The 27,556-nt window shown below is 38.7% G+C and overlaps 1 protein-coding gene across 4 annotated transcripts; it reads left to right on the top strand.

The window, feature by feature from the left end:
• Window positions 1–184: 184 nt before the first annotated feature.
• On the top strand, window positions 185–27,556 carry LOC148893378 (uncharacterized). Of its 4 annotated transcripts, none has more exons than XM_089004698.1 (26): window positions 185–378; window positions 1,554–1,583; window positions 3,289–3,471; window positions 4,589–4,708; window positions 5,761–5,910; window positions 7,629–8,245; window positions 9,950–10,282; window positions 10,353–10,662; window positions 11,609–12,004; window positions 12,104–12,310; window positions 14,907–15,002; window positions 15,594–15,737; window positions 15,836–15,989; window positions 16,662–16,791; window positions 17,767–17,886; window positions 17,962–18,025; window positions 18,901–18,984; window positions 19,077–19,188; window positions 21,028–21,068; window positions 21,145–21,276; window positions 21,354–21,486; window positions 21,580–21,712; window positions 22,931–23,384; window positions 24,781–24,978; window positions 25,162–25,233; window positions 26,782–27,556. In XM_089004698.1, exons 1-26 carry the CDS (start codon window positions 331–333, stop codon window positions 26,896–26,898), a joined length of 4,578 nt encoding a protein of 1,525 aa, XP_088860824.1. In that variant the 5' UTR covers window positions 185–330; the 3' UTR covers window positions 26,899–27,556. The 4 variants fall into 4 exon arrangements, with proteins under 4 accessions (XP_088860824.1, XP_088860825.1, XP_088860826.1 ...); XM_089004699.1 differs by having other exon boundaries at window positions 1,495–1,583; XM_089004700.1 differs by having other exon boundaries at window positions 15,836–15,965; window positions 26,782–27,555.

Raw genomic sequence — 27,556 nt, 5'->3', positions numbered from 1 at the left:
GCAAAAACACGATGAGATTTGATTGGTCGAGAAGTTTTGACATAAAAGGAGGGGAAGCGTTTGAAGGGGCGGTTCCTTTTTTGTGTGTCTCCTTTTCTCGTAAGTCCATTGGTTGAAGACATGGAAGGCGAAGATTTTGATTGGCTCTTTCGTTCACAGAACACAAATTTAGTTGGCGGCCATATTGAATAGTTTTTGACAGTTTTGTATCTCAAGGAAGCTTGGAAGATTTCTAAATGTCAATTTGTGTCGGCAAGGAATAAAAATTGTGCTTTCCAATCGGCTCGGGACGCGTGTCCTGCATTTTAATGCTTTCGTCTCAACCGGGAGATGGACAAAGATGAACGACAGAGGAAAGTAGAGGCTGGGAGAGCGAAGGTTAGTGACTGGGCTAACAGTGCGTGCACGCTAATGTTAGTATGCTAGCATGTTAGCCTACTCTTTTGTCACCGATTTATGTTGTTTACTCTTCTGCTACGCTCAATTCAGCCCAATGTTGCCAATTGTTCAGGACTGTGTGTTCGCCTTTTCGTGGTCACTTGTGAGAAGCGATGATGAAGTTGTGACGTAAGTCATTTGGCGCGCTTAAAAGGCGGGTTAGTTGGACCATTCATCGTCGCTGGGGCTCAAGTTTTTAAATCGACGCTGTAGTTTTGCACCCGGGCAGTAAAAAAAATGTTAAAAATACATAACTGTTTTGTTGCACATTTCGGATAAAGGAATCTATACTGTATTATTATATTTGCGGGATTTGTGGCTAAGTAAACTAGTTTCACTCATCTTATTGACTGTAGTTCAACTACAGTACCAACTAGTTGGTTGCACAACTCTTAAACGTGCGAGACACACCAAATATTTTTTTTTAACAAGAAAGCGCTGTATATACAATCATACGAAAAAAAAGTACTCTGAAATGAAATGAACGCTGGATTCTCGGAATTAAAAAAAAAAACAATAATTTGGAGGATTCGTCGATCACTGCAGGGTTGGACCGACGGTACAAAGTGACGCAAATCCTGAGTACAGGAACGCTTTTTCTTCAACAACTCATCATTTATCCATTGGCAAGCAAAACATTAGGAGAAACAATTGTTCAAAATTTCTTGTCTCGTTCCTTGTCATTTTTAGCACTCACTTGCAGTATTTTTCACATATCCTCCGTGATGCACTAACTTCACATCATCAAAAAACAAACGTAAACCATGGAAGTTAGAGCCCGGTTATCAAATATTACAGTAAAGTCTCGTTATATCGATACTCAAGGGAGTCCAAAATATCGATATAACCGGGACTATCGATATATCCGACCCCGTTTGCATGTAATTTTCTCTGTGCGTGCATAGAAATAGTATCGATATAACTGGGACTATCAATATATCCGATATCGATATAACGAGACTTTACTGTATTTCAATTCAGATTTTTTTGGGGGGTGACACAACACTAGATCAGAAAGTCTTTAATCGTCCCACACTGGGGACATTTGCAATTTAGATAATCCTTATTCTACCATCTCCATGTCTCATCATCCAACCGTGATATGCTCTATGCAGAAGTCTTCAAACATGCCACGGAAGCAGTCGGTAAGTAAGGACAGATGTGTTTTCACTTGATTCTATTCTTATGTGGTCAATCGTGGGTTTTTTTTCTCTGCTCAAACATTTCACCTCTGCGCTTGGGGGTGTTTAAAATTTTCTGAATGGTATTGCTTTGGTAATTTGGTGTTGTCGCTTTCATTTGCAGTTTTGATGCGTACCAAAATCCATATTCCATATATATTAGTGATTACCTAGCTAGGTATATAGCTAGCTAGGTATTTAGCTAGCTATCTAGTTGTCTACAAATAAGTGAATTCCAAAGTAGAATATAGCTTCCAAGACTATAGTACAGTGAGACCTCAACTTACGAACTTAATTGGTTCCCAGACAGAGGGTGTAAGGCGAAAAGTGTGTATCTCAAAAAAAAAATTCTAATAGGAAACCATTAAAATGGGAATAATCCGTTCCCGGGTTTCCATAAAATATACTTTTCAACTAAATAAGCCTTACAACTACACACAACATACCTCATTCTATGTATAATAAATGTGATATTGTATTGTAATGAAAGAAATACACTGCATTGTATCATAAAGTCACTTTATTAACATTTGTGATGGTCATTTATGGCTTGATGGAATGGCGTTGGAGGTCGAAGGTCAAAGGGAATTGCTGTTTGGAAAGAGAGGCGCATTACATGAGGACTGTAATTAAAGAAATAAACTGTGCTGTAAAATAAAGTTTTATTTACCTTTTTGATGGTCGTTGATGGCTTATGGAAGGAGTCACCTTCCATAAGGACTGTTGGTAACTTAACCTCTGGTGCTGTTCGGTCGTGTGCTTCCGCCGAAGATCACTCCGCCAGCCGTGGTTGGTGTGTATTAATGAAAATAGTGCTTATTATAAGGTGTAAGTTGAGGTCTCACTGTATAATCACATGAAATCATAATCGCAACATTGAGGGACAAGGAGGAATCGCCAGATTATTTGTTTAAAACGTTCACCCTGGTTTCCGGTCCAAAGCATAAAGGCAGTCGAAACAAGCCGGTTAATGCGCATGCGTATGGCTACACACACAGAGTAACAAGTAGTTCTCCCAAGGCCATGTCATCTTGAATCAAATTGAATGCTCTGCTGCACGCACGTACACACGAACATACACACACACACACACACACACATACACACGCATCATGCTTTGTCTCCTCCTCTCCGTATGAATAGTCCCGTTGCTCCGCCTTGTTTTCCTCCATCTAGACTCATACCAGACCCTTCTTCCCGAGTTTCCGTGTCCCTCGGCTCCGTGCGATGCTTTTACGTGATGATGAGAAATGAATCAGTGATAGGAGAAAAATTGCACAAAATGGTGGTCACGTGTCGATGAAAGGGGTCACAATGTGAACGAGTGGTCTGATTTAAAACGCTTAAAAATGGAAGCTTCCGGAATTTGGCAGAAGGAGATGCGTCATGATTTGGATTGTAAATGTTTGGGAATTGAGCTAGTTTGAATTTCGCATGAGTGACTTCCTTTCAAATGAAGTTTGGGATTACTTCCACTTTTGATTGTCTCGCATTGATTCACTAAAATGAGGATAATCAACGGCGTAGACTTTTTGCAACTTTTCACTTTTTCTATCCTTGTGCTTTTCTGAGCTATTAAAAAAAAGGAGTTAGCCATGTTGCTTATGTGGTGGTGCTCGGCGGTGCTGACCTACGTATCCGTCTACCTTTCGCTCTCCTTCCTGCGCAGCTTGCTAGCTTCCGACAGAAGCGGGCGAAGAGCGGCGGTACGGGGCCGGCGAAAAAGGCGGCGAAGAGGACGGGCCCGACTGTCGCGCAGGATGACGGTACGGCGCAAGACTCCCACATAGTGCCGCCGCCGCCGCCGCTGTCGTCGAATCACAATGAGGTGGATGGGAACTCCATTCATGAGGTAATGTGAATAGTTATACACTTGTACAGTGAGACCTCAACTTACGAACTTAATTGGTTCCCAGACAGAGTGTGTAAGGCGAAAAGTGTGTATCTCAAAAAAAAAATTCCCATAGGAAACCATTAAAATGGGAATAATCCGTTCCCGGGTTTCCATAAAATATACTTTTCAACTAAATAAGCCTTACAACTACACACAGCATACCTTATTCTATGTATAATAAATGTGCTATTGTATTGTAATGAAAGAAATACACTGCATTGTATCATAAAGTCACTTTATTTACATTTGTGATGGTCATTTATGGCTTGATGGAATGGCCTTGGAGGTCAAAGGGAATTGCTGTTTGGAAAGAGAGGCGCATTACATGAGGATTGTAATTAAAGAAATAAACTGTGCTGTAAAATAAAGTTTTATTGACCTTTTTGATGGTCGTTGATGGCTTATGGAAGGAGAGTCACCTTCCATAAGGACTGTTGGTAACTTAACCTCTGGTGCTGTTCGGTCGTGTGCTTCCGCCGAAGATCACTCCGCCAGCCGTGGTGGGTTTGTATTATGAAAATAGTGCTTATCATAAGGTTTAATTTTCAGAAATTTAAAGTTTGTAAGATAAAAAGTTTGTAAGTTGAGGTCTCACTGTATTTGAAATCAGTTTTCTTGATTGAAATATGTGGAAATGCCGTCTCATCTGCTAAGCTTTCTAACACTGGATTGAATGTTTATGTTGTCCTAAAACTCCATATTGCAATTTGAGTTAAAAATGCCAAAAACCCTGGCAGTGGAGTGGACACATTTTTACACATCACTTGGCAGCAAATGAGTTAAAATCAGCTTTGTGACCATGGTTTGCATCCTCATTGCTTGCTTCCCCGAGTCACCCCGCAACCCTCTCGTCTCTCTCCGTAAACATACATTACAGAAATGGGTCACTAACCGTCATGCTGCCTGCGAGCTGTGTTGTCATGGCAACCTGGTCCGGATTAACTGATATTTGGAGCCTTTTTTTTTAACACAACAATCAAGTGTGTGTTGTGTGCTTTTGGAAATATAATATCTTTCCAAGAAAACATACAAAGCGATGACAAAAGGTATTTCATCGCTCTGTTTGTCTCCATAGGATGCATTTAAGCCCCAATACGTGGAGGAGGAGTTTCTCAGCACGGAGGCGAGCATTTCCCCCGTAGATGATCTGAAGGATGAGGAGCTAGTTGCGCTAACTATTAAAGAACAATTGCAGGTACGGAACATCATCGCACTATGTTTGGGGGGGGTCCAAAATGTATGCCTGTCGGTGTTTTATTGAAAAATAATCGAGTTGGTGGCTGCTGACAGTAATTGGAAGACCTGTTGTGCCTCAATATTACTTCAAATATAAGGCGTACTTGCATATAAGGCACAGGGTCATCTTTTGAAGAAAATTAAAGGACAACTGACTTTTTTGTTTTTTAACTGACATCAGAAAAACGTTTTATAGCATCTAAAATACCCAAAACACGCAGCATGATATTTTAATTCAAATGCAATACACCAATAAAAATGACTTAAAGTGTCCAAAATCTGCAAAAAGTTGAGCTGCGAATTGGGCATTTTCAGAAAGTCCCGCCCCCAGTTCGTGACGTCACGCCAAGACGTCTTGCATTGCTAGAGAATAAAAACAATGGCTTCAGATTCGGGGAATATGCTTTCTTGTTACACATCCAGTTATGAATATGAGTCAAATAGTTCTGAAGAGGAAACCATCCACGTTTGCAATCGATTAAAGAACTTATTCCGTGTCATTTTGAGGCAAACGGGTGGGGGGAATGTCTCACCAAAAAAGAGGCAATAAAATGGCCAGCGAGCTGTGAGAACGAATCAGCCCCTTTCCACAGGCTGATACATTCCTTCAATGGAGCTTGGACTCCCTCTGCTGGCGGCTTTTGGATGTAACCCATGGTTAAAAAAAAAAAAAAAAACAGTACAGCAAAATACATTGACGTGATGGAAAGACGCTACAATGCGTCATTTTTACGGTCAGGAGGCGGTCCTTTTCTGACGTCATGCGAGGACTCCTCACCAACTCAAAAACAAGACTTCCTGAATATTCAGCGCGAGTCTTAAAATGTAAAATATTGCTATATGCGATGGAATCTTATTAAAATACGCCCAGTAGAAGTCATTTGAAGCCATTTTACAAATTATGGACACAACTTGTCCGGAGACGTCGGTTGTCCTTTAAGTCTTTTGGGTGCATGTTATACACCGGAAAATACGGTAATCCTTAAGTTAACCCTCCCCCCATCCTTGCAGCAATTAAAGCAGGCCGTGGAGAAGCGTAATGAAATCATCTCCAAGCTCACCTCCAAACTCCAGGAATCCCAAGCAAGTAGAGATGAGGCCCAACTGGAACTGCACACCCTCGCCGGCAAGGTCCAGGCCTTACAAAACCAGCTCCAAGAGGTATACAGACACTCCCCAACTTAGAAACATTCGAGTTACGAATAATGGTACATGTTTTATGGGGACCTGGGAACGGATTATTCTCATTTTAATGGTTTCCTATGGAAAATTAATGTTTGGAATACACACTTTTTCGCCTTACACACACTTTCTGGGAACCAATTAAGTTCGTAAGCCATGGTATCACTGTATCAAAATGTATAAATGATTTGTGGCTCAATATGACTTCACCTGCATATAAGGCTTTTGGGTGCGCCTTATACACCGGAAAATATGGTAATATTGTTTCAGAGTTGGACTTCTTCTTTTCCTTTCGGCTTTTCCCTTCAAGGGGTCGCCACAGCAAATCAGTGTCCTCCATCTTTAGAGGTTTGATCCGCATTTTTGTTTTGGCCAAGCTTTTACGTCAGATGCCCTTCCTGACACAACCCTCTGTATAAATCCGGGCTTGGGACCGGCACAAGAAGACTTATGTCCCTTTGTGGCTACAGAAAAAGCAGCTCGCTCACTAAAAGGCTCCCAGCTGTTGTTAAGGTGCAATATAAATCAATATGTATTGTATTGTATTGCAATTACATCTTCAAGCTAATTGCTCTGACCCCAATTACACCCAATTCACGCCCATTTGTCCATTTTAATGTTTCAGAGTTGGACCAGGTCCTTAATTTGAAGTTCTCGGAATATACGTAATTTTTTTTTTTTCATAACATCTCATAACATCTCATAGCTCGTATATTGCGGCATTCTTAAAGGACAACCGACATCACTTTTTTGTTTCCTACCTGACATCAGAAAAACGTTTTATAGCATCTAAAATACCCAAAACACGCAGGCTAATATTTTTTAGTCAAATGCAAAACACCATTAAAAATGAGTTAAAGTGTCCCGAAACTACTTCAAAATGACCTCTCGGAGATTGGATTGGATATTGGATTGGATATGCCTTTATTCGTCTCACAGTGGAGAAATTTACATTGAGATGGCGAGTTTCATAAGGTCCCGCCCCCTTTGTTCGTGACGTCACGCCAGGATGTCTTGCCTTGCTCTAGAATCAAAACAATGGCTTCAAATTCGGAGAAGATGCTTTCTTGTTACTCATCCAGTTATGAATATGATTCAAATAGTTCTGAAGAGGAAAGCGTAAATGTTTGCAATCGATTAAAGAAGGTCTTCCAGGTGGGTCATTTTGAGGGATCGAAACTGAGGTGTAGCGTGACAGAAAATGCAGAAGATGGCGCCAGAGCTCCGTTGGAAATGGTTGATTTTTTTTTCACCTTGGAATTTTTGTCAGCGAATATCTAATTGTTGTCTCGGTGTAACATACAACGATTTACCATTGCGTTGTTTAGGTGTTTTCCTTCTTATTTCGCCATCAACACGAAGTTTTCAGACTAAACAAAGTACCGCAAAATGCATTGAGGTGATGCAAGGTATGTCCTTTCTCAGTCAGGGGCGTTCCTTCAGTGACGTAGGGTGAGGTCTCGTCACCAACTCAAAAACAAGACTTCCGGAATATTCAGCGAGAGTCTCAAAACGTAAAATATAGCTATATGCGGTGGAATCTTTGTAAAATACGCTCAGTAGAAGTCATTTGAAGCCATTTTACAAATTATGGACACAACTTGTCCGGAGACGTCGGTTGTCCTTTAAGTCCACCCTTTGGAAATCAATCTGTGTCTGGAAACGTAACTTGTAAACATTTTTTTTCTGTGACGCAGACGAGTGTGGGCTTTCAACGCCTTAAAAATCAGCCAGGCACTGACCTCTCTAATATCAAGAAGAAGAAGAAGCAGCTGCAAAGCTCCCAGAATGAAGACCTCAGCGTGGAAGATACGTCAACAGAGCAGCCGGAAAGCGCTGACCTCCGAACCAGCGGCGAGGGATTCAGCACTGACAGTGACAAGGAGACGGACGCCGCTCTCTCCGAACTGAGGGCGGAGCTACAAGAGGAAAAGGACGAATGTCTGCGTCTACGTTTGGAACTGGAGAGAGAGAAAGAGAATCGGCAATTAACGGAGGTGGAAAGAAAGGAGGCCATGATCAAGTTGAAAGAAGAGCACAGAGAAGAACTGGAGGGAGTCAAGCAGCTGTTGGAGGAAAGCACAAAAGAAATCATGGGACTAAAAGCTTTCAAGAACCATCGGAATCAGGACAAAGCTGGTTTTAGTTTCGCTGAGATCACCAGCGGCGACAAAAGCAGACGTGAATCGGGACTTGACCAGGACGCCATGAATGTATCGTTATCGAGAAACCTCCTAATGGACCGCTACTTTGCACAATCCTCAATGGTTCACTTCGCGCCTTGCGGTCAGCAGGACGTCGCTTCAGACCAAAGGTTTGGACACTTTTCTTGGTTTTATTATTTAATTAATTACTCAAGTTTATAATTCACTCATTCACTGCTAGACGATGCGCAAAAAATGTGTCCACTCCAGTGCCAGGGTTTTTGTCATTTTTAACTCAAATTGCAGCACCCCTCAGAATATTGTGTTTTAGGACCGCATCAACATTCAATGCAGCAAAAGAAACCTGAGACTCCCTTCTTTCATCAGAAAAAAAAGTTAATTCCTAAGTTCTATGGGTCTGGAGTTATCTGAGGTTGAAATGAGGCGGCTGTACAAAATACAATGAAATACATACATATTGGTGCATATAGTGCTTTAACAACAGCTGATGCTGCAACAAAGAGCTAACACGGATAAAAAGCAAATGCTGCCCCCTCATGGAAGGGGAAAAAAAAACATTGACAGAGGTCTGACCAGCGCTTTATTGGCACGTCCACAAGAAAAACAAAAAAAACGGAACAAATTCGGGAATGGCGCTCTACGTCATGTTTTCAATTTCTGAATAAATTTATGAATGGCAGTGAATGAGTTAATCGAACATCTATTAATTATTTAATTACTTCATCAATTAATTAACTCATTCACTGCCAGACATGCAAAAATGTGTACACTCCAGTGCCAGGGTTTTTGTCATTTTCACTCAAATTTCAGGACCCACAGAAAGTGCTGAAGAATGAATCACTCTCTGTGTCTTTGTGTTGTCATATCATTTGATATTATATTATTATTGTTATTGTTATTATGATTATGATGATGATGATTAGTATTAGTATTATTTTTACATTATGTTACCTCCGGGTTGAGTGAACGCTGGTGCATGTGGCTGCCACTGCTCACCCGCAGAAAAAATATCCTGTGGTTGTAAAGTGTCCTTGAGAGTTCTGAAAGGCGCTTATCAATGAAATTTATTATTATTATTATTATTATTATGATGATGATTAGTATTACTATTAGTATTATTTTTACATTATGTTACTTGCGGGTTGAGTGAACGCTGGTGCATGTGGCTGCCGCTGCTCACCCACAGAAAAAAATATCCTGTGGCTGTAAAGTGTCCTTGAGAGTTCTGAAAGGCGCTTATCAATGAAATTTATTATTATTATTATTATTATTATTATTATTATTATTATTATGATTAGTATTACTATTAGTATTATTTTTACATTATGTTACTTCCGGGTTGAGTGAACGCTGGTGCATGTGGCTGCCGCTGCTCACCCGCAGAAAAAATATCCTGTGGTTGTAAAGTGTCCTTGAGAGTTCTGAAAGGCGCTTATCAATGAAATGTAGTATTATTATTATTATTGTTATTATTATTATTGTTATTAATATTTGTATTATTATTGTTATTAATATTCGTATTATTATTATTATTATTATTATTATTATTATTATTATTAATATTCTTATTAAGTTTTAAGACTACGTAAACATTCAATACAGCGTTAGAAACCTAAGACTATCTTCTTTCATCAGGAAAAAAAAAAACAGTTATTTCCTAAATTATATGGGGCTGGAGTTATCTGAGCTTGAAATAGGGGCGGCTGTACAAAATACAATACATGCATTTTGATTTATATAGCGCTTTAACAACAGCTGAAGCAGGAACAAAGCGCTAACATGGAAAAAAGGGAAATGCCGCCTTTAAGTTTGACACGCATGCTGTCATTGCCCTTTTGCCCTTCTTCCCACAGCTTTGAATTGAACAGCGACATCTTGCGTGACCATCCTCTGCTATCTATCTCCAACTGCTCCCCCAAAGAGGACTCGGAAGTCCACGACAAGTGCCCCGGCCTTTGCGTTGCCGAAAGTTCAAACACCCCGTGGCTTAGCGACTTAGTTTTCGAACCAGCGGAGACGAGCAGCATTTCCGAGCACCTTTCCATAGACAAGGACCTCACCAAAGAGCTGCTGAACCAACAAAGCGGGGAACTTCGTCAGGAACTTTCTATGAAGGACCACCAGTTAAATATATTGCGTGAGGAAGTCTGCATGATCACCGAAAAGCTGGAAGAGGCTCTGAGCAGGTAAGACTGAAAAAGTGTAGTAGATGTTGGAAACTCTAACTCACGTCTCTTTGCCGCCATCTTTGTCCAGGAGGGCTCAAGTTACAGAGGAGCTCATGGAAGCCCACAGGCAGCTCGAAGAAGAAAAGGAACGGAGAAGATGCGCTGAGGAGGAGATGAACTTGCGCAATGGCCTTCAGAACAACACAGCTGCCTTAGCGGAGAAAAAAGCTGCGGAAATACCAGCTGAAAATTCCATGTTGGTCGATTCAACGGAGGAGAATGAAACTGCTCTCCTGTCGTCTCCAAACCAGCAGGAGATGCTGGAAGTTTCTGGACAGGAAATGAAGCAGATTGAGGATGGTACTTTACATGCTGACAACAATCTGCAAACACCACAGGTACAATTATTAAGTACAGTAAAGTCTCGTTATATCGATATTCTCGGGAGTCGGAAAAAATATCGATATAACCGGGACTATCGATATATCCGATCCTGCTGCATGTAAATTTTCTCCTTGCGTTCATAGAAATAGTATCGTAATAAGCAGTACTATCGATATAACGAGACTTTACTGTAGATAAGACATATGATAATATCAGAATCAGAAAACCTTTATTCGTCCCACAATGGGGAAATTTATTCGTTTTTTGTTGCGGGGGGGGGGGGGGGGGGGGGGGGGTGCCGATAAAGCGCTGGCTAGGGGCTCTGACAATGTTTTTCCCTTCCATCATTTGCCTTTTTCCCACGTTAGCGCTTTGTTACTGCTTCCTGGGAACGGATAATTGTCATTTTAATGGTTTCCTATGGGAAAAATATTTTCGGGATACACACTTTTCGCCTTACAAACGAAAGAACGTTACGTTCCTCATCAAGTGTTTAATGCTGATGAAACCGGCCACTCCATTCCATCAAGCCATCAACAACCATCACAAAGGTAAATAAAACAACTTTATTATACTGTACTGTTTATTTTTAATTATCATACCATAGCTCATTTATTATACATAAAATAAGGTATATTTTGTGTAGTTTTAAGGCTTAGAAAATTAGAAAGTAGAAAATGATGTTTTATGGGGACATAGGAACGGATTATTCTCAATTTAATGGTTTCCTATCCTAAATTATTTTTTGGGATACACACTTTTCGCCTTACAGACTCTGTCTGGGAACCAATTAAGTTCGTAAGCCAAGGTCCCACTGTATGTGTGAATCCAACATGCAAGGAGACCTTGCATGTTGTATTTTTTTCTTGAATCAACTATTATTGCCGAAATAAGGAAATAAAGCCCCTCTCTCTCTCTCTCTCTCTCTTGTTCTCTCTTTTTCTTTCTTTTCACTCCAAGGCAAATTATAAAGACGTCACATCTGAGCTGGAAGAGCCGAAAAGAAGGTATCAATCCACATCCGTCTTACTGGATGAGAAGACTGAAGCGATGGACCATACGGAGGACGTCCTCCAAAGCACACGCGCCCAACTACTCGCCGTCCAGGAGGAGCTAAAAAGCCTCCAGGTAGAACTGGAGAAGAAGTGTAGCAGCTTGCAAAGTGCTGAGAAGCGGAGGAGTGAACTGGAAGCTGAAATTGTCAACCTGGAAGAGAGCCAAGCTCTGGCAAACCAGGAGAAAAACAACTACCGGATCAAAGAAGAGGAGATGAGTCAACAGATGATGAAGATGGAACAGGTTCTAGGAGAGGAGCTTGAGCAATTTGAGAACTTGCTACAAGCCAAGGATGCACAGGTGAGATGTACACAAATCACAAAAAAAAAGTTTGTTGATGGCCGATGTCCTTTTTCTGATCACGATGAACTGAGCTTCTGAACCTTTTTTCATCTACAGTTGGCTGAAGAGAGAGAGAAATGGGAGGATGAGAAACAAGAGAAGGATAAAGAAGTTCAAGATGTCCGAGATCAGCTTGAGGAGCTGAGGAAAGAGCGACAGGAGGAGATAAAGGCTTTAATGGAGAGGCAGGTCGAGGCGACGAAGAAGCTCCGGGCGTGCCATCAGCAAGAGATGGCAGACCTCCTGGATCAGCATCAACAAGAGGTAGGTACCGGGGAACTTATCATGTTCTAAAACTGCACTTTTTTTTAACTTAAACTGACTTTAAAAGTTTAACTTAAAGTCACTTTTTAAACTTTTTTTTCCTTCAAATTAAACTTCACCCCACCATGGCGATGTGGGCCTCAATCTGCGACAGTGACGACAGTGAGTTTAAAATCTTAGCAAAAGAAAATACAGCGATACCTCGGTTTTTGACCATATTCCATTTCAGAAACCTGTTCGAAAACCGATTTGTTCAAAAACCAAAACAGCACTTTGCATTAAAATCAATGTAAAAAAATCTTAATCCGTTCAAAGTCTAGAAAACAACTTTTTAACTATGGATAAAAACTTAATAATAAAGCAGGTCATGTGTAAAATTCTATAAAAACAAACTTTTAGTTTCACCAATTTTTTCAGAAACCTGTTCGATAACCGATTTGTTCAAAAACCGAAACGGCATTTTCCATGAAAAATCAATGTAAAAAAATCTTAATCCGTTCAAAGTCTAGAAAACAACTTTTTAACTATGGATAAAAACTTAATAATGAAGCAGGTCATGTGTAAAATTCTATAAAAACAAACTTTTAGTTTCACCAATTTTTTTCAGAAACCTGTTCGAAAACCGATTTGTTCAAAAACCGAAACAGCACTTTCCATTAAAATCAATGTAAAAAAATCTTAATCCGTTCAAAGTCTAGAAAACAACTTTTTAACTATGGATAAAAACTTAATAATGAAGCAGGTCATGTGTAAAATTCTATAAAAACAAACTTTTAGTTTCACCAATTTTTTCAGAAACCGGTTCGATAACCGATTTGTTCAAAAACCGAAACAGCACTTTCCAGAAAAATCAATGTAAAAAATCTTAATCCGTTCAAAGTCTAGAAAACAACTTTTTAACGGATAAAAACTTAATAATAAAGCAGGTCATGTGTAAAATTCTATAAAAACAAACTTTTAGTTTCACCAATTTTTTTCAGAAACCTGTTCGAAAACCGATTTGTTCAAAAACTGAAACAGCACTTTCCATGAAAAATCAATGTAAAATATCTTAATCCGTTCAAAATCTAGAAATCAACTTTTTAACTATGGATAAAAACTTAATAATGAAGCAGGTCATGTGTAAAATTCTATAAAAACAAACTTTTAGTTTCACCATTTTTTTCAGAAACCTGTTCGATAATCGATTTGTTCAAAAACCGAAACAGCACTTTCCATTAAAATCAATGTAAAAAATCTTAATCCGTTCAAAGTCTAGAAAACAACTTTTTAACGGATAAAAACTTAATAATGAAGCAGGTCATGTGTAAAATTCTATAAAAACAAACTTTTAGTTTCACCAATTTTTTCAGAAACCTGTTCGAAAACCGATTTGTTCAAAAACCGAAACAGCACTTTCCATTAAAATCAATGTAAAAAAATCTTAATCCGTTCAAAGTCTAGAAAACAACTTTTTAACTATGGATAAAAACTTAATAATGAAGCAGGTCATGTGTAAAATTCTATAAAAACAAACTTTTAGTTTCACCAATTTTTTCAGAAACCGGTTCGATAACCGATTTGTTCAAAAACCGAAACAGCACTTTCCATGAAAAATCAATGTAAAAAATCTTAATCCGTTCAAAGTCTAGAAAACAACTTTTTAACTATTTCAACGGATAAAAACTTAATAATAAAGCAGGTCATGTGTAAAATTCTATAAAAACAAACTTTTAGTTTCACCAATTTTCTTTCTGCCACGGGGCGTGTTGGCACCAACTGTCTTTGGGCAAACACAAGGCACACTAACTTTTCAAACCATCCTCTGCTTGCTTTGAAATCATACTATTCAGGAGATCTTAACCAAATATGTGTGCATTTTTGCAAAAATAAAACAACAACAATATTAATGCGTTGGTCACAATAAGGAAGACGTGACATATAAGGAAGCGGAGGGTAGGTGAGTGATGCATTCAGATGCACTCAGTTTGGTTGAGAACCAAATTCGGTTGTATACCGGGGCATAAAAAAATATGACCTTTTTGGTTGAAAACTGAATGGGATGAGAACAGAGACGTTTAAAACCCGAGGTTTGACTGTAGATGGTTTGAAAGGGGAGTAAAAGAAGCTGTTTCATAAAACAGCAAAACCTTTCACTAAATCGCCATGGTGGGGCGAGGTTTAATTTGGATCGTTCGTACAAGAGACGTCTTAGGCAACATGGGCTTAGTTATGCTGATGAGGTGATACCAGAGCAAATGGGACAATAGGAGTAATCTGTCAGGACAATAGAGTCAGTGTAGCCTCAAGGAATAGTCCTCTGCTACCCCAACCTGCAAGCAGGGACCTATCATAGCAGAGTCCCGCACCGCCACATCTGGACAGTAGGGATATATATAGGGCCAAAACTAACAGCAAGACATTTTAGTTCGCTGATGAAGCCTCTTGCATAAGAAGCGAAATGTCCGACACCTTCAAAGAAGTACAGATGACGGCTGAAGAAACCTTCTCATCGATGGACCACTCCTGTACGACTGAGGGCTTACACAGACGTCTGGTTTGCCATGTTTAAAAATATTAAAAATGGTGACTTTTTTTCCCCTCAATTTGTATGAAGGTGTCTGATTTGAACAGCCGAATGGAAACTGAGCTGCTGGTGCAAAAAGTGGCCATGGAGAAGGAGCAGAAACGACAGATCAGCCTCATTAAACAGGTACTGTATTTTCCGGTATACAAGTCGCTACCAAAAGGCTTCATTTTCACCGATTGATTTCCAATGAGTGATATAACTATATTGCAATTTACGGGCGATGAGATGTTATGAAAAAAACAATCACATTGTATATTCTGATCACTTCAAATTAAGTACCAACCGACTCTGGAACAATATTACCGTATTTTCCGGTGTATAAGGCACACCTAAAACCATATTCACCTTTACATTATATTCTACTATGATTACTACATTTTAAAATGTTTCTTATGTTTGAAAAAAATTATATATTCATATATTATATTTGGAAAACTTCATTCATTGGAGGTGCGCCTAATAGTCTAGTTCACCTTATACAGTATATGGAAAAAAATGAAAATACACAATTCATTGGGGGTGGGCCTTCTACACCATAACATACAAAAAACACCTTTAAATTTTAATATACGTACCAAATTTTAAAATAGGACTCCATTATCTCATCTTGGCCGCAGATATGGCACTAGCGCTCCGTTTTTGAAATGCCCAGCTGTGTTTCAAGTCACCATTTTTAAGCGTCACCTGTTGTCCGTGAACGTTTCCTTCCTGCAGGTGACGGAACGAGAGCATGAGCGGACCGTGTCAGAGCTGAAGGAAAAACACCAAGAGGAGCTCGGTTGGGTAAAGGCGCAAATCTCTATGGAGGTGACGGAGAGTCTGGAGGCTGCATACCTGGTTGAAATGGAACAGGCGCAGGTACACAAATGAAACGTTGAACTTGAAGACTAGTTTTTGGACCACATTTGAAAGAAAGTGGTGAAACGACACGTCATCACTGCCTTCTACCCCTGAAGGCCGAGAAAAACCGTGAACTGGAAGCCTTACGGTGGAGCCTAACGCACCTCCATTCGTCCCATCTTGAGGTTTCCCAGGAGACCACCCTCACGGAACCGGAGCGCATCAAAGAGGAGAATGAGGCACTCCGTGAGTTTCATCATCGTGACATGGGTGATGACTTCAGTTATTCCTCCAAGTTGTAAATTAGTCCAATGCCAGATCTCCTACATGATGACAGTTTATTATAATAATAATAATAATACATTTGATTTCGAAACTCCTTTCAAAACTCACAAGGTCACTTTACAGTCACAGGATAAGTTTTTCTGTGGGTGAGCAGCGGCAGCCACACGCGCCAGCGTTCACTCACCCCGGAAGTAACTCAAACAGATAAAGCTAGCTAGTTAGCTAGGTAAAAACTATCTAATAGATATCTAGCTAACGAGATAGCTAATAGATAGCTAGCCCGACAGCTAATAGACAGCAGCTAGGTAGCCAACCAGACAGCTAATAGACAGCAGCTAGGTAGCCAGACAGATAGCAAATAGCTAGCTAGCTAAGTAGCAAGCTAGATAGCTCATAATAATAATAATAATAATAATACATTTAGGCTGTGTCTATTCACATCAGATTGACCCCAAGTTTTCTGTGCTTCCATTATGGGCCTAGTGTTCGACGGCAAACTAACCTTGAAACTCTTATATTATAACTTCTATTCTATCTATTATCTATCAAGCATTTATGAATTTATTTTCCTTCTTTGTTCAGAAGAGTGAACGTCTTCCGATGCTGAAAGTCTTTGACACTGGGTATCAAGCAAAATATTAATTGTTGTCTTCCCAGAGCTGAAAAAGCAGCAGCTGCTGGCTGGCTCGCCGCGCTTGGACGACATTGAACGCCTCAAAGCAGAATTTACAAAACAAAAGCGTGAAATCAAAGAGCAGAACGAAGCGGAGCTGGAAAGCTTGAGAAGGTATTTGTAAACATGACGATGATGTCCTTATTATGGTTCCCAAATGTATTATAATACAGTGATACCTCAGTTTACGAACCCCTTGACTTCCGAACTTTTCAGTTTACGAACGTTACATTTATGAAAATTTTACCTTGGCATACAAACTATTTTTCGGGATACACACGGGACTGCCACAATGAGTGATGTGTCGTTCGCGAACGAGCCCGTTCTCCTAACAATAAAATGGCAGCCGGCTTGTTTGGTCCTCTATTCCCCGCCCCCAGTTTTCGTTTAAAGCCATGTGATTGGTCAAGAACGCAGCAGTGAGGGGAGGTGGTTTAAACATTAAATAGACAGGCAGACGACAGAGAGTGACAAAATGGATAGAAATCTGTGAAATTTGGACTTGTTTCTACTTTGTTACTTCAAAGGCAGAGTGTAGACTGCAAGGTTAAAATTCCCATCAATCAGGCTTCACAAATAACCCGCACAAGCCATCTGTGCGCTTGATGCAAAAAGCTATCAACCCAGCTAAACAGAACGCAATTGATGAGGAACTAGGTAAAATTATCACAAGAAAGAAGAATTCCTCAAGATGGTGAAAGAAGAAGACTACGTTCCTCATCAAGTGTTTAATGTTGATGAAACCGGCCACTCCATTCCATCAAGCCATCAACGACCATCACAAAGGTAAATAAAACTACTTTATTATACTGTACAATTTATTTCTTTAATTATAATACCGTAGCACATTTATTATACATAAAATAAGGGCTCTTTTGTGTAGTTTTATGGCTTTGAAAATTAAAAAGTAGAAAATGATGATTTATGGGGACCTGGGAACGGATTATTCTCATTTTAATGGTTTCCTATGGGAAATTAATTTTTGGGATACACACTTTTCGTCTTACACACTGTCTGGGAGCCAATTAAGATCGTAAGCCTAGGTATCACTGTATTCGGATATATAATTGGCCCGACCCTCCTTTTCAGATACTTTGAGCAGCGATTGCGAGTATCCGAGGAAAGCTATCAAGAAGAAATTGCTCTGCTCCAGATGAAATTGGTGGAAAGCGCTTTGGAGGATTCTGTGTTCAAAACGACAGAGCGCAGGTAAAGCATCCAAGTCACCTGAACTCGTATCCAAAAATACTCTTAACGTTTTTTCTCCTCATCTATTCGCTTCAGCTTCGTACCCGAAGATCCGAATGACATGCAGTGTGACACCAGCCTTGAAGTTGACAAACAAACGGTATTGTGAACTCCTTTTTACTTTTGAATCAGAATCTTCTTGATGATAATAATAATAATAATAATAATAATAATAATAATAATAATGATGATAATAATAGTAGTAATAATAACAATAGCAGTAATAATAAAAATAGCAATAATAATAAAATATACATTTCATTCATAAGCACCTTTCAAAACTCTCAAGGTCACTTTACAGTCACAGGATAAGTTTTTCTGTGGGTGAGCAGCGGCAGCCACACGCGCCAGAGTTCACTCAACCCGGAATAACTCAAATAGAGTCAGACAAATAGATAGAAACCTAGCTAGCTAGCAAGCCAATAGATAGCTAATAGCTAGATAGCTAGCCAGATAGCTATTGTACGGTATTACAGAAAAGACAAAGAGAATAGACTTAGCACAATATTTCTTACTAATCAGAATCAGAATCAGAATCAGAATCATCTTTATTGCCAATGTCTACATAAACAAAAGTCAAAAGAACAAAAAGTCATTCATTCTTTATTGGCCAAGTATTTAGAACACACAAGGAATTTGTTTCCGGTAGAACACGCTGCACTAGTATCATCATAAAAAAAAGTCATGACAAATAAGTATGGATCGGTAGCGTCGGCCAGAGAGGAGTCACTGGAAAAGGTGATGGGCAGGATGCGGAGGGTCCAGTAGGATTTTGCTCTTGTCTTGATTCTTGCAGTGTGCCAAACTTGTCCTAGAAAGTGGCGAGGGCTGAGTTGTCGTTTGAAAATATAAAATCAAGTTACATCCAATTATTCTGTTATTCGATGAGATCATCCGTAAATAACTCTTTTGACCACATATTTAACGGATTCGGCCCTAATATGATGTCTCAATATTTTTTTTTCTTATATCTAGAAAATGCTTGACACTCAAATGGAGGACAAGCACATGATAGAGCTCACTGACATACAATTGTCCTTTAACGAAGAAGTGCAGCAGGTAAGACACATTTGTCCCACATTTTGTATTTTCTTTTACACATGAAATTAATTTTTATATACTCCTTGTTTCCTCTCTGCGTGTTCGGTTAGGTTCGTTCGGATCTCGCGGACCATTACTACAGTGAACTGCAAGCGGTGAAGAATCGCCATTCTCTGGAGCTAGAGCAACTCCGAGCCAAACTTTCTGACCGTCACTTACAAGGTGCTTTCATAGTTTGCCGTAATATTTATTTAGCGTTTGATAGTTCATCAATAAGTTAGAATTGGTGTTGAATACTTTTTTTCCTGTTTTTTTTTGTTACTCTTTGTCTTTCATTTAAAATGCTTCACTGCAAATGACAGTGAGGGTGTGCCCTTTTCTCAAAACAATTGAAACTTTATTTTCAAGCTCTGTATTGGATCAATTGTTGTTCTTCGCTGGTGTTGGTGGTAATATTTAATCAACAGGAAGCAAGGTGATATACAAAAATATTATTTATTTCTTAGGCAGGCAGAGAAATAGGTATGCTCTTCAGCACAGGTGTCAAAGTCAAGGCCCGCGGGCCAAATCCGGCCCACCACATCATTTTTTTCGGCCCGCGAAAGCAAATCAAACTTGTTAAATTCCATGACGATTACTAAAATCTGGGCCAAAATTTCATATTTTTGGATGTCAACCACAATAAAAGTCATTATTCTTGACTTCAGATTTGAAAACGAGTTATTCCATAATTTGCTGTGTGCTCTATATGTAATATTTGAAGGGATTTAAACATTCTAATGGGTTCTCCAAATTCATAACGGCCCTCGAGAGGAAACCATAACTACAATGTGGCCCGCGGCAAAAAATGACTTTGACACCCCAGCTCTTCAGGGACAAGAAAGACAGGGAGGAAGTTGTCTCCAGCAGATATAGACCACAGGAGTGAGATCGTTTTGAAAAGAACCTAGCTATGAGATACAATAATGAATATGATATTAGACTGAAACAAGATAGAAGTCACATTACTTTAAATTGGTTAGCTTTTTATCTGCGTTATTTTGCGTTGAGTGAACGCTGGCGCATGTGTGTAGCCGCCGCTGCTCACCCACAGAAAAAAAAACATATCCTGTGACTGTAAAGTGACCTTGAGAGTTTTGAAAGGTGCTTGAAATCAAATGTATTATTATGATTATTCTTCTAGCGTTTCTTTTGTTTACACGATCTTTAGGGGTGTTCATTATTTGGTCTGCCATTTTGTTTCACGTCTATTATTATTATTATTATTATTATTTTTAATTATTATTATTAAAGTGACATTGAGAGTTATGGAAGGCGCTTATAAATTAAAATTATTATTATTATTATTATTATTAATAATAAATGTCACTCAATTGATGTCATTGGTCACACATAAGGCTGCGAGCTAGAAGTGTCCCCATACCCCCAACAAATAAAAACAAATAACTAAATAAATACATAAACAAACAAATACATACATAAACACATACACAAAAACCAAATACATAAAAAAAACAGATACATAAATATATTCACATTACTTTGGCTTGAACACAAAAAAGCATAGCCACACCATAAAAGCGTAGTCCACAGAAAATGAATGGAAACGGAGGTGGCCACAGGAGGTCGCCATTTTGTGCCTCTTTTTTTGGGTGAGAGATTTCACCCCAATGTTGCCTCAAAATGGCACAAATAAATTCTTTAATCGATTGCAAACATGTATGCTTTCCTCTTCAGAACTATTTGAATCATATTCATCACTGGATGAGTAACAAGAAAGCATATTCTCCGAATCTGAAGCCATTGTTTTGATTCATTAGCAATGCAAGACGTCTTGGCGTGACGTCACGAAATGGGGGCGGGACTTTCTGAAAATGCCCAATTCGCAGCTCAATTCTTTTTGCAGATTTTGGACACTTTAAGTCACTTTTATTGGTGTTTTGCATTTGAATAAAAATATACTGCGTGTTTTGGGTATTTTAGATGCTATAAAACATTTTTCAAATGTCAGTTAAGAAACAAAAAAGTGACGTTGCTTGTCCTTGAACTTCTCTCTTGCAGAGATCTCTTGCGTCCACATGGAGGTGGCGAGACAAGTCGAGGTGAGGGGATGATACAAACTACTGTGTATATCTTGCAAATTGCTGCTCTCTGACACAATGTTCCTTTTTTCATCAGGTGGAGGTTGAACTGCGATTATGGTGCTGCACAGAGGAGTTACACGCCAACTTGACGCTCATCCACACCCTAGAGAACACACTGGCCGACATGAACAAACGCAACGCGGAGCTGCTCATGACTACCGAACAGGTATCAGGACAATTCTTTAAAAAAAAAAAGTTTTTGAAATCACATTTGTATCCTAATCATACAATTTCCATGAGCAGCTGAAAAAGGAGCTTGACAAGGAGCATTTCAACCTCAAGGTAGCTCTAACGCAGCATGATGAAGAGCAAATGAAGAAGATGAAAGATGAGTACGAAGCCGAGCTGGCCACTATCAAGACTCAGATGGAACAAGGCAAGACGCCCTTCGAAAATGTTTTCTCAGAGGAGAAAGAAAAGCCAGTGTAAGATTAGTCGTATAATACATAATTTTGGATTTGTGTTGTAGACCCGCTGACTCTTAAAACTCAGCATGAAGTGGAGCTCCAACGTGAGAAGAGCAGCACGGCAAAGGAAATGAAAGAGCTCACTGTTTTACTCCAACAAAAGGCTGAGGAGCAACTGAAACATGCCCAGGACCGGTAAGAAATGTGTCCGTATAAATCACAAGTGTCAAAGTCAAGGCCCGCGGGCCAAATCCGGCCCTCCACATCATTTTTTTCGGCCCGCGAAAGCAAATCAAACTTGTTAAATTCCATGATGATTGCTAAAATCTGAGCCAAAATTTCATATTTTTGGATGTCAACCGCAATAAAAGTCATTATTCTTGACTTCAGATTTGAAAACGAGTTATTCATTAATTTGCTGTGTGCTCTATATGTAATATTTGAAGGGATTTAAACATTCTAATGGGTTCCCCAAATTCATAACGGCCCTCGAGAGGAAACCATAACTACAATGTGGCCCGCGGCAAAAAATGACTTTGACACCCCTGATATAAATCATGTCGATTGTCGATTTTCAGCCAATGGCATGAAATTGAATGAATGAACAAATCAATGAATGATGGGAAAATATGTGGCGTCGCGTCTATGGTTATTTGTCCAAAGAAGTATGTTAACTTGCAATAAGATAGCTAGCTAGGTATTAGCTAGCTAGCTAACTAGCTTTCTATCTATTTGAGTTATTCCGGGTTGAGTGAACGCTGTTGCGTGTGGTTACCGCTGCTCACCCACAGAAAGAAATTATCCTCTGGCTGGCTAGCTAGCTAAAGTGACATTGAGAGTTTTGAAAGGCTAGCTAATAAGCTATCTATATTGCGTTATTATTAACAGAAAAAAAAAATATCCTGTGACTGTAAAGTGACCTTGAGAGTTTTGAAAGGCGCTTAGAAATCAAATCAATTGATGATTATACATAAATAAACGCATAAATAATATCATCAATAAACACATAAATACATAAATAAACAAATACATAAACAAACAAATACACAAATACATACATAAACACACACAAAAACCAAGTACATACATAAATAGAGAAATAAATACACACATAAATATATTCACAAATAAATACATACATACATTTACAAATAAATACATCAACACATACACAAACAAATACATACATAAACATATACACATATAAAGTACATATATAAACATAAATAATATATAAACATAAATACATAAATACACACATAAAGACATACACAAATACATTCATACATAAACACATAAATAAGAAAACAAATAAACAAATACATATTTTAGCTTCCAGCAAGACTTCAAAATGGCTGTTATCCATTTTATGTAATTATTTATTTGTTTTATTTCTTTCTTAATTGTTTTTAGATTTGAAGAAGAAAAAGCCGTGTTAGAGCAGTGTTTGACGCAGAAGAATGAAATCACTCTGGCCGAGCTACGGAACAAACATCACATCGAGATGGATCGTGAACGAGCAGCCCTCGCGGACAAACACGCCAACGAGATGGACTCTCTCAACGCCAAACACAAAGAACAACTCGACTCTCTCTGCACCAGGCACGGGGACCAGCTTTCGTCTTTGACTGCCCGACTGCAGTCGGAGCACAAAGACCAGCTTGTTGCTTTGGAAGCGGCCCTCAATTCCAAGCGCAAGGACGACCTGGAAGCCCTCGAGGCAAGGTTTCAAGAAACCGGTCAGGCCCAACTGGAAGCTCGAGAAGCGGAGCTGGCTCGGAAGCATCAGGAAGATATGGATGAAATCGAAAAGAGGATGCTGAGTAATATGGATACCTTGGAAGCGACATACCTTAAGGAAGTACACGTAAGGGCGCACACACGCTTGTCTTACTTCAAATGACCAAAAAAATTGACCAATGGCGATGTTCTGCAAACAAATTTAATTTTTAATCATAATAATAAAAACAACAATAACAACAAAAACAACTATAACCACTATAATAATATAATAATATAATAATATAATATGATAATATGATAATATCATAGTATGATAATATAATATTATAATATTATATTATAATAATTATATTATAATACAATATTATAATATAATTATTATAATATAATAAATTATAATAATATAATTATTACAATATAATAAACTATAATAATAATTATAATTATAATATAATAATAATATAATATATAATATAATAATAATATAATATATAATATAATTATAATATAATATAATTATTATAATATTATTATTATATAATATTGTAATAATTATAATCATAATCCATTTCATTTATAAGCACCTTTCAAAACTCTCAAGGACACTTTACAGTCACAGGACATAAATGGTTACTTATCTTTAATACAAATGACAGGAACTCGTGCAATTAACTCATTCACTGCCAGACGATATTTAAAAAATGTGTCCACTTCAGTGCCAGGGCTTTTGTCATTGTCACTCAAATTGCAGGACCCACAGAATATTGTTTTAGGACGATATAAATATTCAATGCAGTGTAAGAAACCTTACCTTACCTTCTTTCATCACAAAAAAAGAGTTAATTCCTAAGTTATATGGGTATGGAGTTATCTGAGCTTGAAATGGGGGCTTTAATAACAGCTGAAGCTGTAACAAAGCGCTGACATGGAATAAAATCAATTGCTGTGGAAGGGAAAAACATTGCCAGAGGTCTGACCAGTGCTTTATCGGCACCCCTGCACAAAAAAAAAAAACAAAATCCGAACAAATTCACACTTCAATTCCCAAATAAATTCGGGAATGGTAGCAAATGAGTTAAAGAAAAAACGTATACAGACGCTGCCTTACTTACAAACATTCAAGTTACAAACAACGGTACATACGAACATGTTTGCTTTCTCTCTAACATATGTAGTATTCTCTCCATTTGTACATGTACATATCTTTATAGAGTATATATTTTATTAAATGTTTATTTTTCAGTACAAACCAATACAGGCTACTAATACAAGCCTTAGCATGCTTATATAAACATTAAACATACTTATATAAGCCTTAAAAATACATTCCATACAAAATATAGCCCTGAAGCAACTTACAAACAAAATCACCTTACGACCGACCGTTTGGAACGTATCTCGTTCGTAAGTTGGGAAGCGTCTGTAACGTCAATTGGAAGATAAAAATAAATAAATCAAGCAAAATCAGAAGTTTAATAAGTGATTCCATTTCTACTTCTTATGTTTCTACGTGATGACAGGCACTGCGGGATGAAATGGTTGAACTGGAACAGAGGCACCATCAAGACCTCAGCGGTCAAAATACGGAGCATCAGCGCGCGATGAAGCATTACGTCATGGAGCAGGAGGCTGTCAGAGAAGAACTGCGAAAGGAACTCGCTCAGATGCACCTCGACAAGTTTAGGGCCTTGGCAGCCGAGCTCAGCCAAGTTCACCAGGTAAACAAGAAGCCTAAGTAATATATTGATGCGGTTAAATTGGTTTTTTTTAATTACGTTTTTTAAGCTTGAAAAATTCCACAAATGCAATCATGACTTTTTCCCTTTTACCTCAAAGTTACATGTTCTTTTTTTCCCTGTAGCATGACATTTTTCCTTCGAAATTTACTCTGCTTTATACAGACTGAACTCTCTGCTCAAAAAGACTCCCTGGATGCCGAACACTGCAAAGCTCTGGGTATCCTGAAGGCGCAGGTACGCTCATTTAAATCATACCAATAATGTGTGATATTGGTTATATTCGTGAGTTACATAATAATAAGTTGATCCATTTAATTGCATCGTGTGAAATTCTTTCCTCAAACACTGGCCTCTGCCTAGTGCCCCAATTAATCAGCATTTACAAACGCTCCCGAATTTACGAACGAGATCCGTTCCAAACGGTCGTTCGTAAGGTGAATTTGTTTGTAAGTTGCTTCAGTGCTATATTTTGTATGGAATGTATGTTTAAGGCTTATATAAGTACAGTGAGACCTCAACTTACGAATTTAATTGGTTCCCAGACAGAGTATGTAAGGCGTAAAGTGTGTATCTAAAAAAAAAAAATTCCCATAGGAAACCTTTAAAATGGGAATAATCCGTTCCCGGGTTTCCATAAAATATACTTTTCAACTAAATAAGCCTTAAAACTACACACAACATACCTTATTCTATGTATAATAAATGTGCCATTGTATTGTAGTGAAAGAAATACACTGCATTGTATCATAAAGTCACTTTATTTACATTTGTGATGGTCATTGATGGCTTGATAGAATGGCGTTCGAGGTCGAAGGTCAAAGGGAATTGCTGTTTGGAAAGAGAGGCACATTACATGAGGACTGTAATTAAAGAAATAAACTGTGCTGTACAATAAAGTTTTAGTTACCTTTTTGATGGTCGTTGATGGCTTATGGAAGGAGAATCACCTTCCATAAGGACTGTTGATGATGATACTAGTGCAGCGTGTTCGACCGGAAACACATTCCTTGTGTGTTCTACATACTTGGCAATAAAGATCAGAATCAGAATCAGAATCAGAATCATCTTTATTGCCAAGTATGTAGAACACACAAGGAATTTGTTTCCGGTAGAACACGCTGCACTAGTATCGTTGTCAAAAAAAACTGCTAAGTGGCACTATACAGTTCCATTTTGGTTACTGTTGAAAAGATGATTCTGATTCTGCTGGTAACTTAACCTCTGGTGCTGTTCGGTCATGTGCTTCCGCCGAAGATCACTCCGCCAGCCGTGGTGGGTGTGTATTATGAAAATAGTGCTTATTATAAGGTTTAATTTTCAGAAATTTGAAGTTTGTAAGGCGAAAAGTTTGTAAGTTAAGGTCTCACTGTATGTTTAAAGGACAACCGACATCATTTTTTTTGTTTTCTAACTGACATCAGGAAAACGTTTTATAGCATCTAAAATACCCGAAACACGCAGGGTGATATATTTAGTCAAATGAAAAACACCAGAAGAAATCAACGCTTTTGGGTGCGCCTTATACACCGGAAAATACGATACAGTAAAGTCTCGTTATATCGATATCGGATATATCGATAGTCCCGGTTATATCGATACTATTTCTATGCACGCACGGAGAAAATTACATGCAAACAGGGTCGGATATATCGATAGTCCCGGTTATATCGATATTTTTTTGGACTCCCTTGAATATCGATATAACGAGACTTTACTGTATATATGAAGTGTAAGTGACGCACTGTGAATTATTTCCATATGCTCTATTTCTTATATTCTCAGGTTTTAGAACTGGAGCAGCAACACAGCACTGCTCTTCAGGAGGTCACGCAGGCGTGCATCACCGAAAAAGATCAACTCCATCAACAACACCAACTCCAGCTACAGGTGTGTTCGTAGCATGTTGTAGGTTATGACTCGCGTGTTGTCCGTGTCTCAAACAGACCATTAGATAGAAGTCCAACCCTCACCTCCGTGTATTTGTGCAGTTGTGTGAAACTTAATACAGTGATACCTCGGTTTACGAACCCCTTGATTTACGAACTTTTCGGTTTACGAACGTTACATTTATGAACATTTTATCTTGGCATACGAACAATTTTTCGAGATGCAAATCGATAGCTAGGTAGCCAGCTAGATGGCCAGTTCGGTAGCCAGCTAACCAATATGTGTGTATTGCATTCTATTTTGGACAGCTGCCCTCATTTCAAGCTCAGATAACTCCATACTTGTATAACTTAGGAATTAACTCTTTTTTTTCCCCGATGAACGAAGACAATCTAAGGTTTCTTACGCTGCATTGAATGTTTATGTAGTCCTAAAACTCAATATTGTGTGGGTCCCGGAAATCGAGTGACAATGACAAAAACCCTGGCACTGGAGTGGAAATATTTTTGAACATGATCTGGCAGTGAATGAGTTAAATCAGAAGTTGAAACTACAGGATTTATTTCCACGTACCACTATGGGGAGCCATTTTACCATTCGTAGAGCCCGAACTACAGTTTGTGAATCACTGCTTTATGAAGCTTCTCAACTCACTCCAACAGTTCCATTT

The sequence above is a fragment of the Hippocampus bargibanti genome, linkage group LG09, assembly GCF_051943395.1.
Source record: "Hippocampus bargibanti isolate YZ-2025 linkage group LG09, ASM5194339v1, whole genome shotgun sequence".
Classification (NCBI taxonomy): Eukaryota; Metazoa; Chordata; class Actinopteri; order Syngnathiformes; family Syngnathidae; genus Hippocampus; species Hippocampus bargibanti.
The sequence above is the reverse complement of the archived record's forward strand: the minus strand, read 5'-3'. Positions and strand labels throughout refer to the sequence as shown.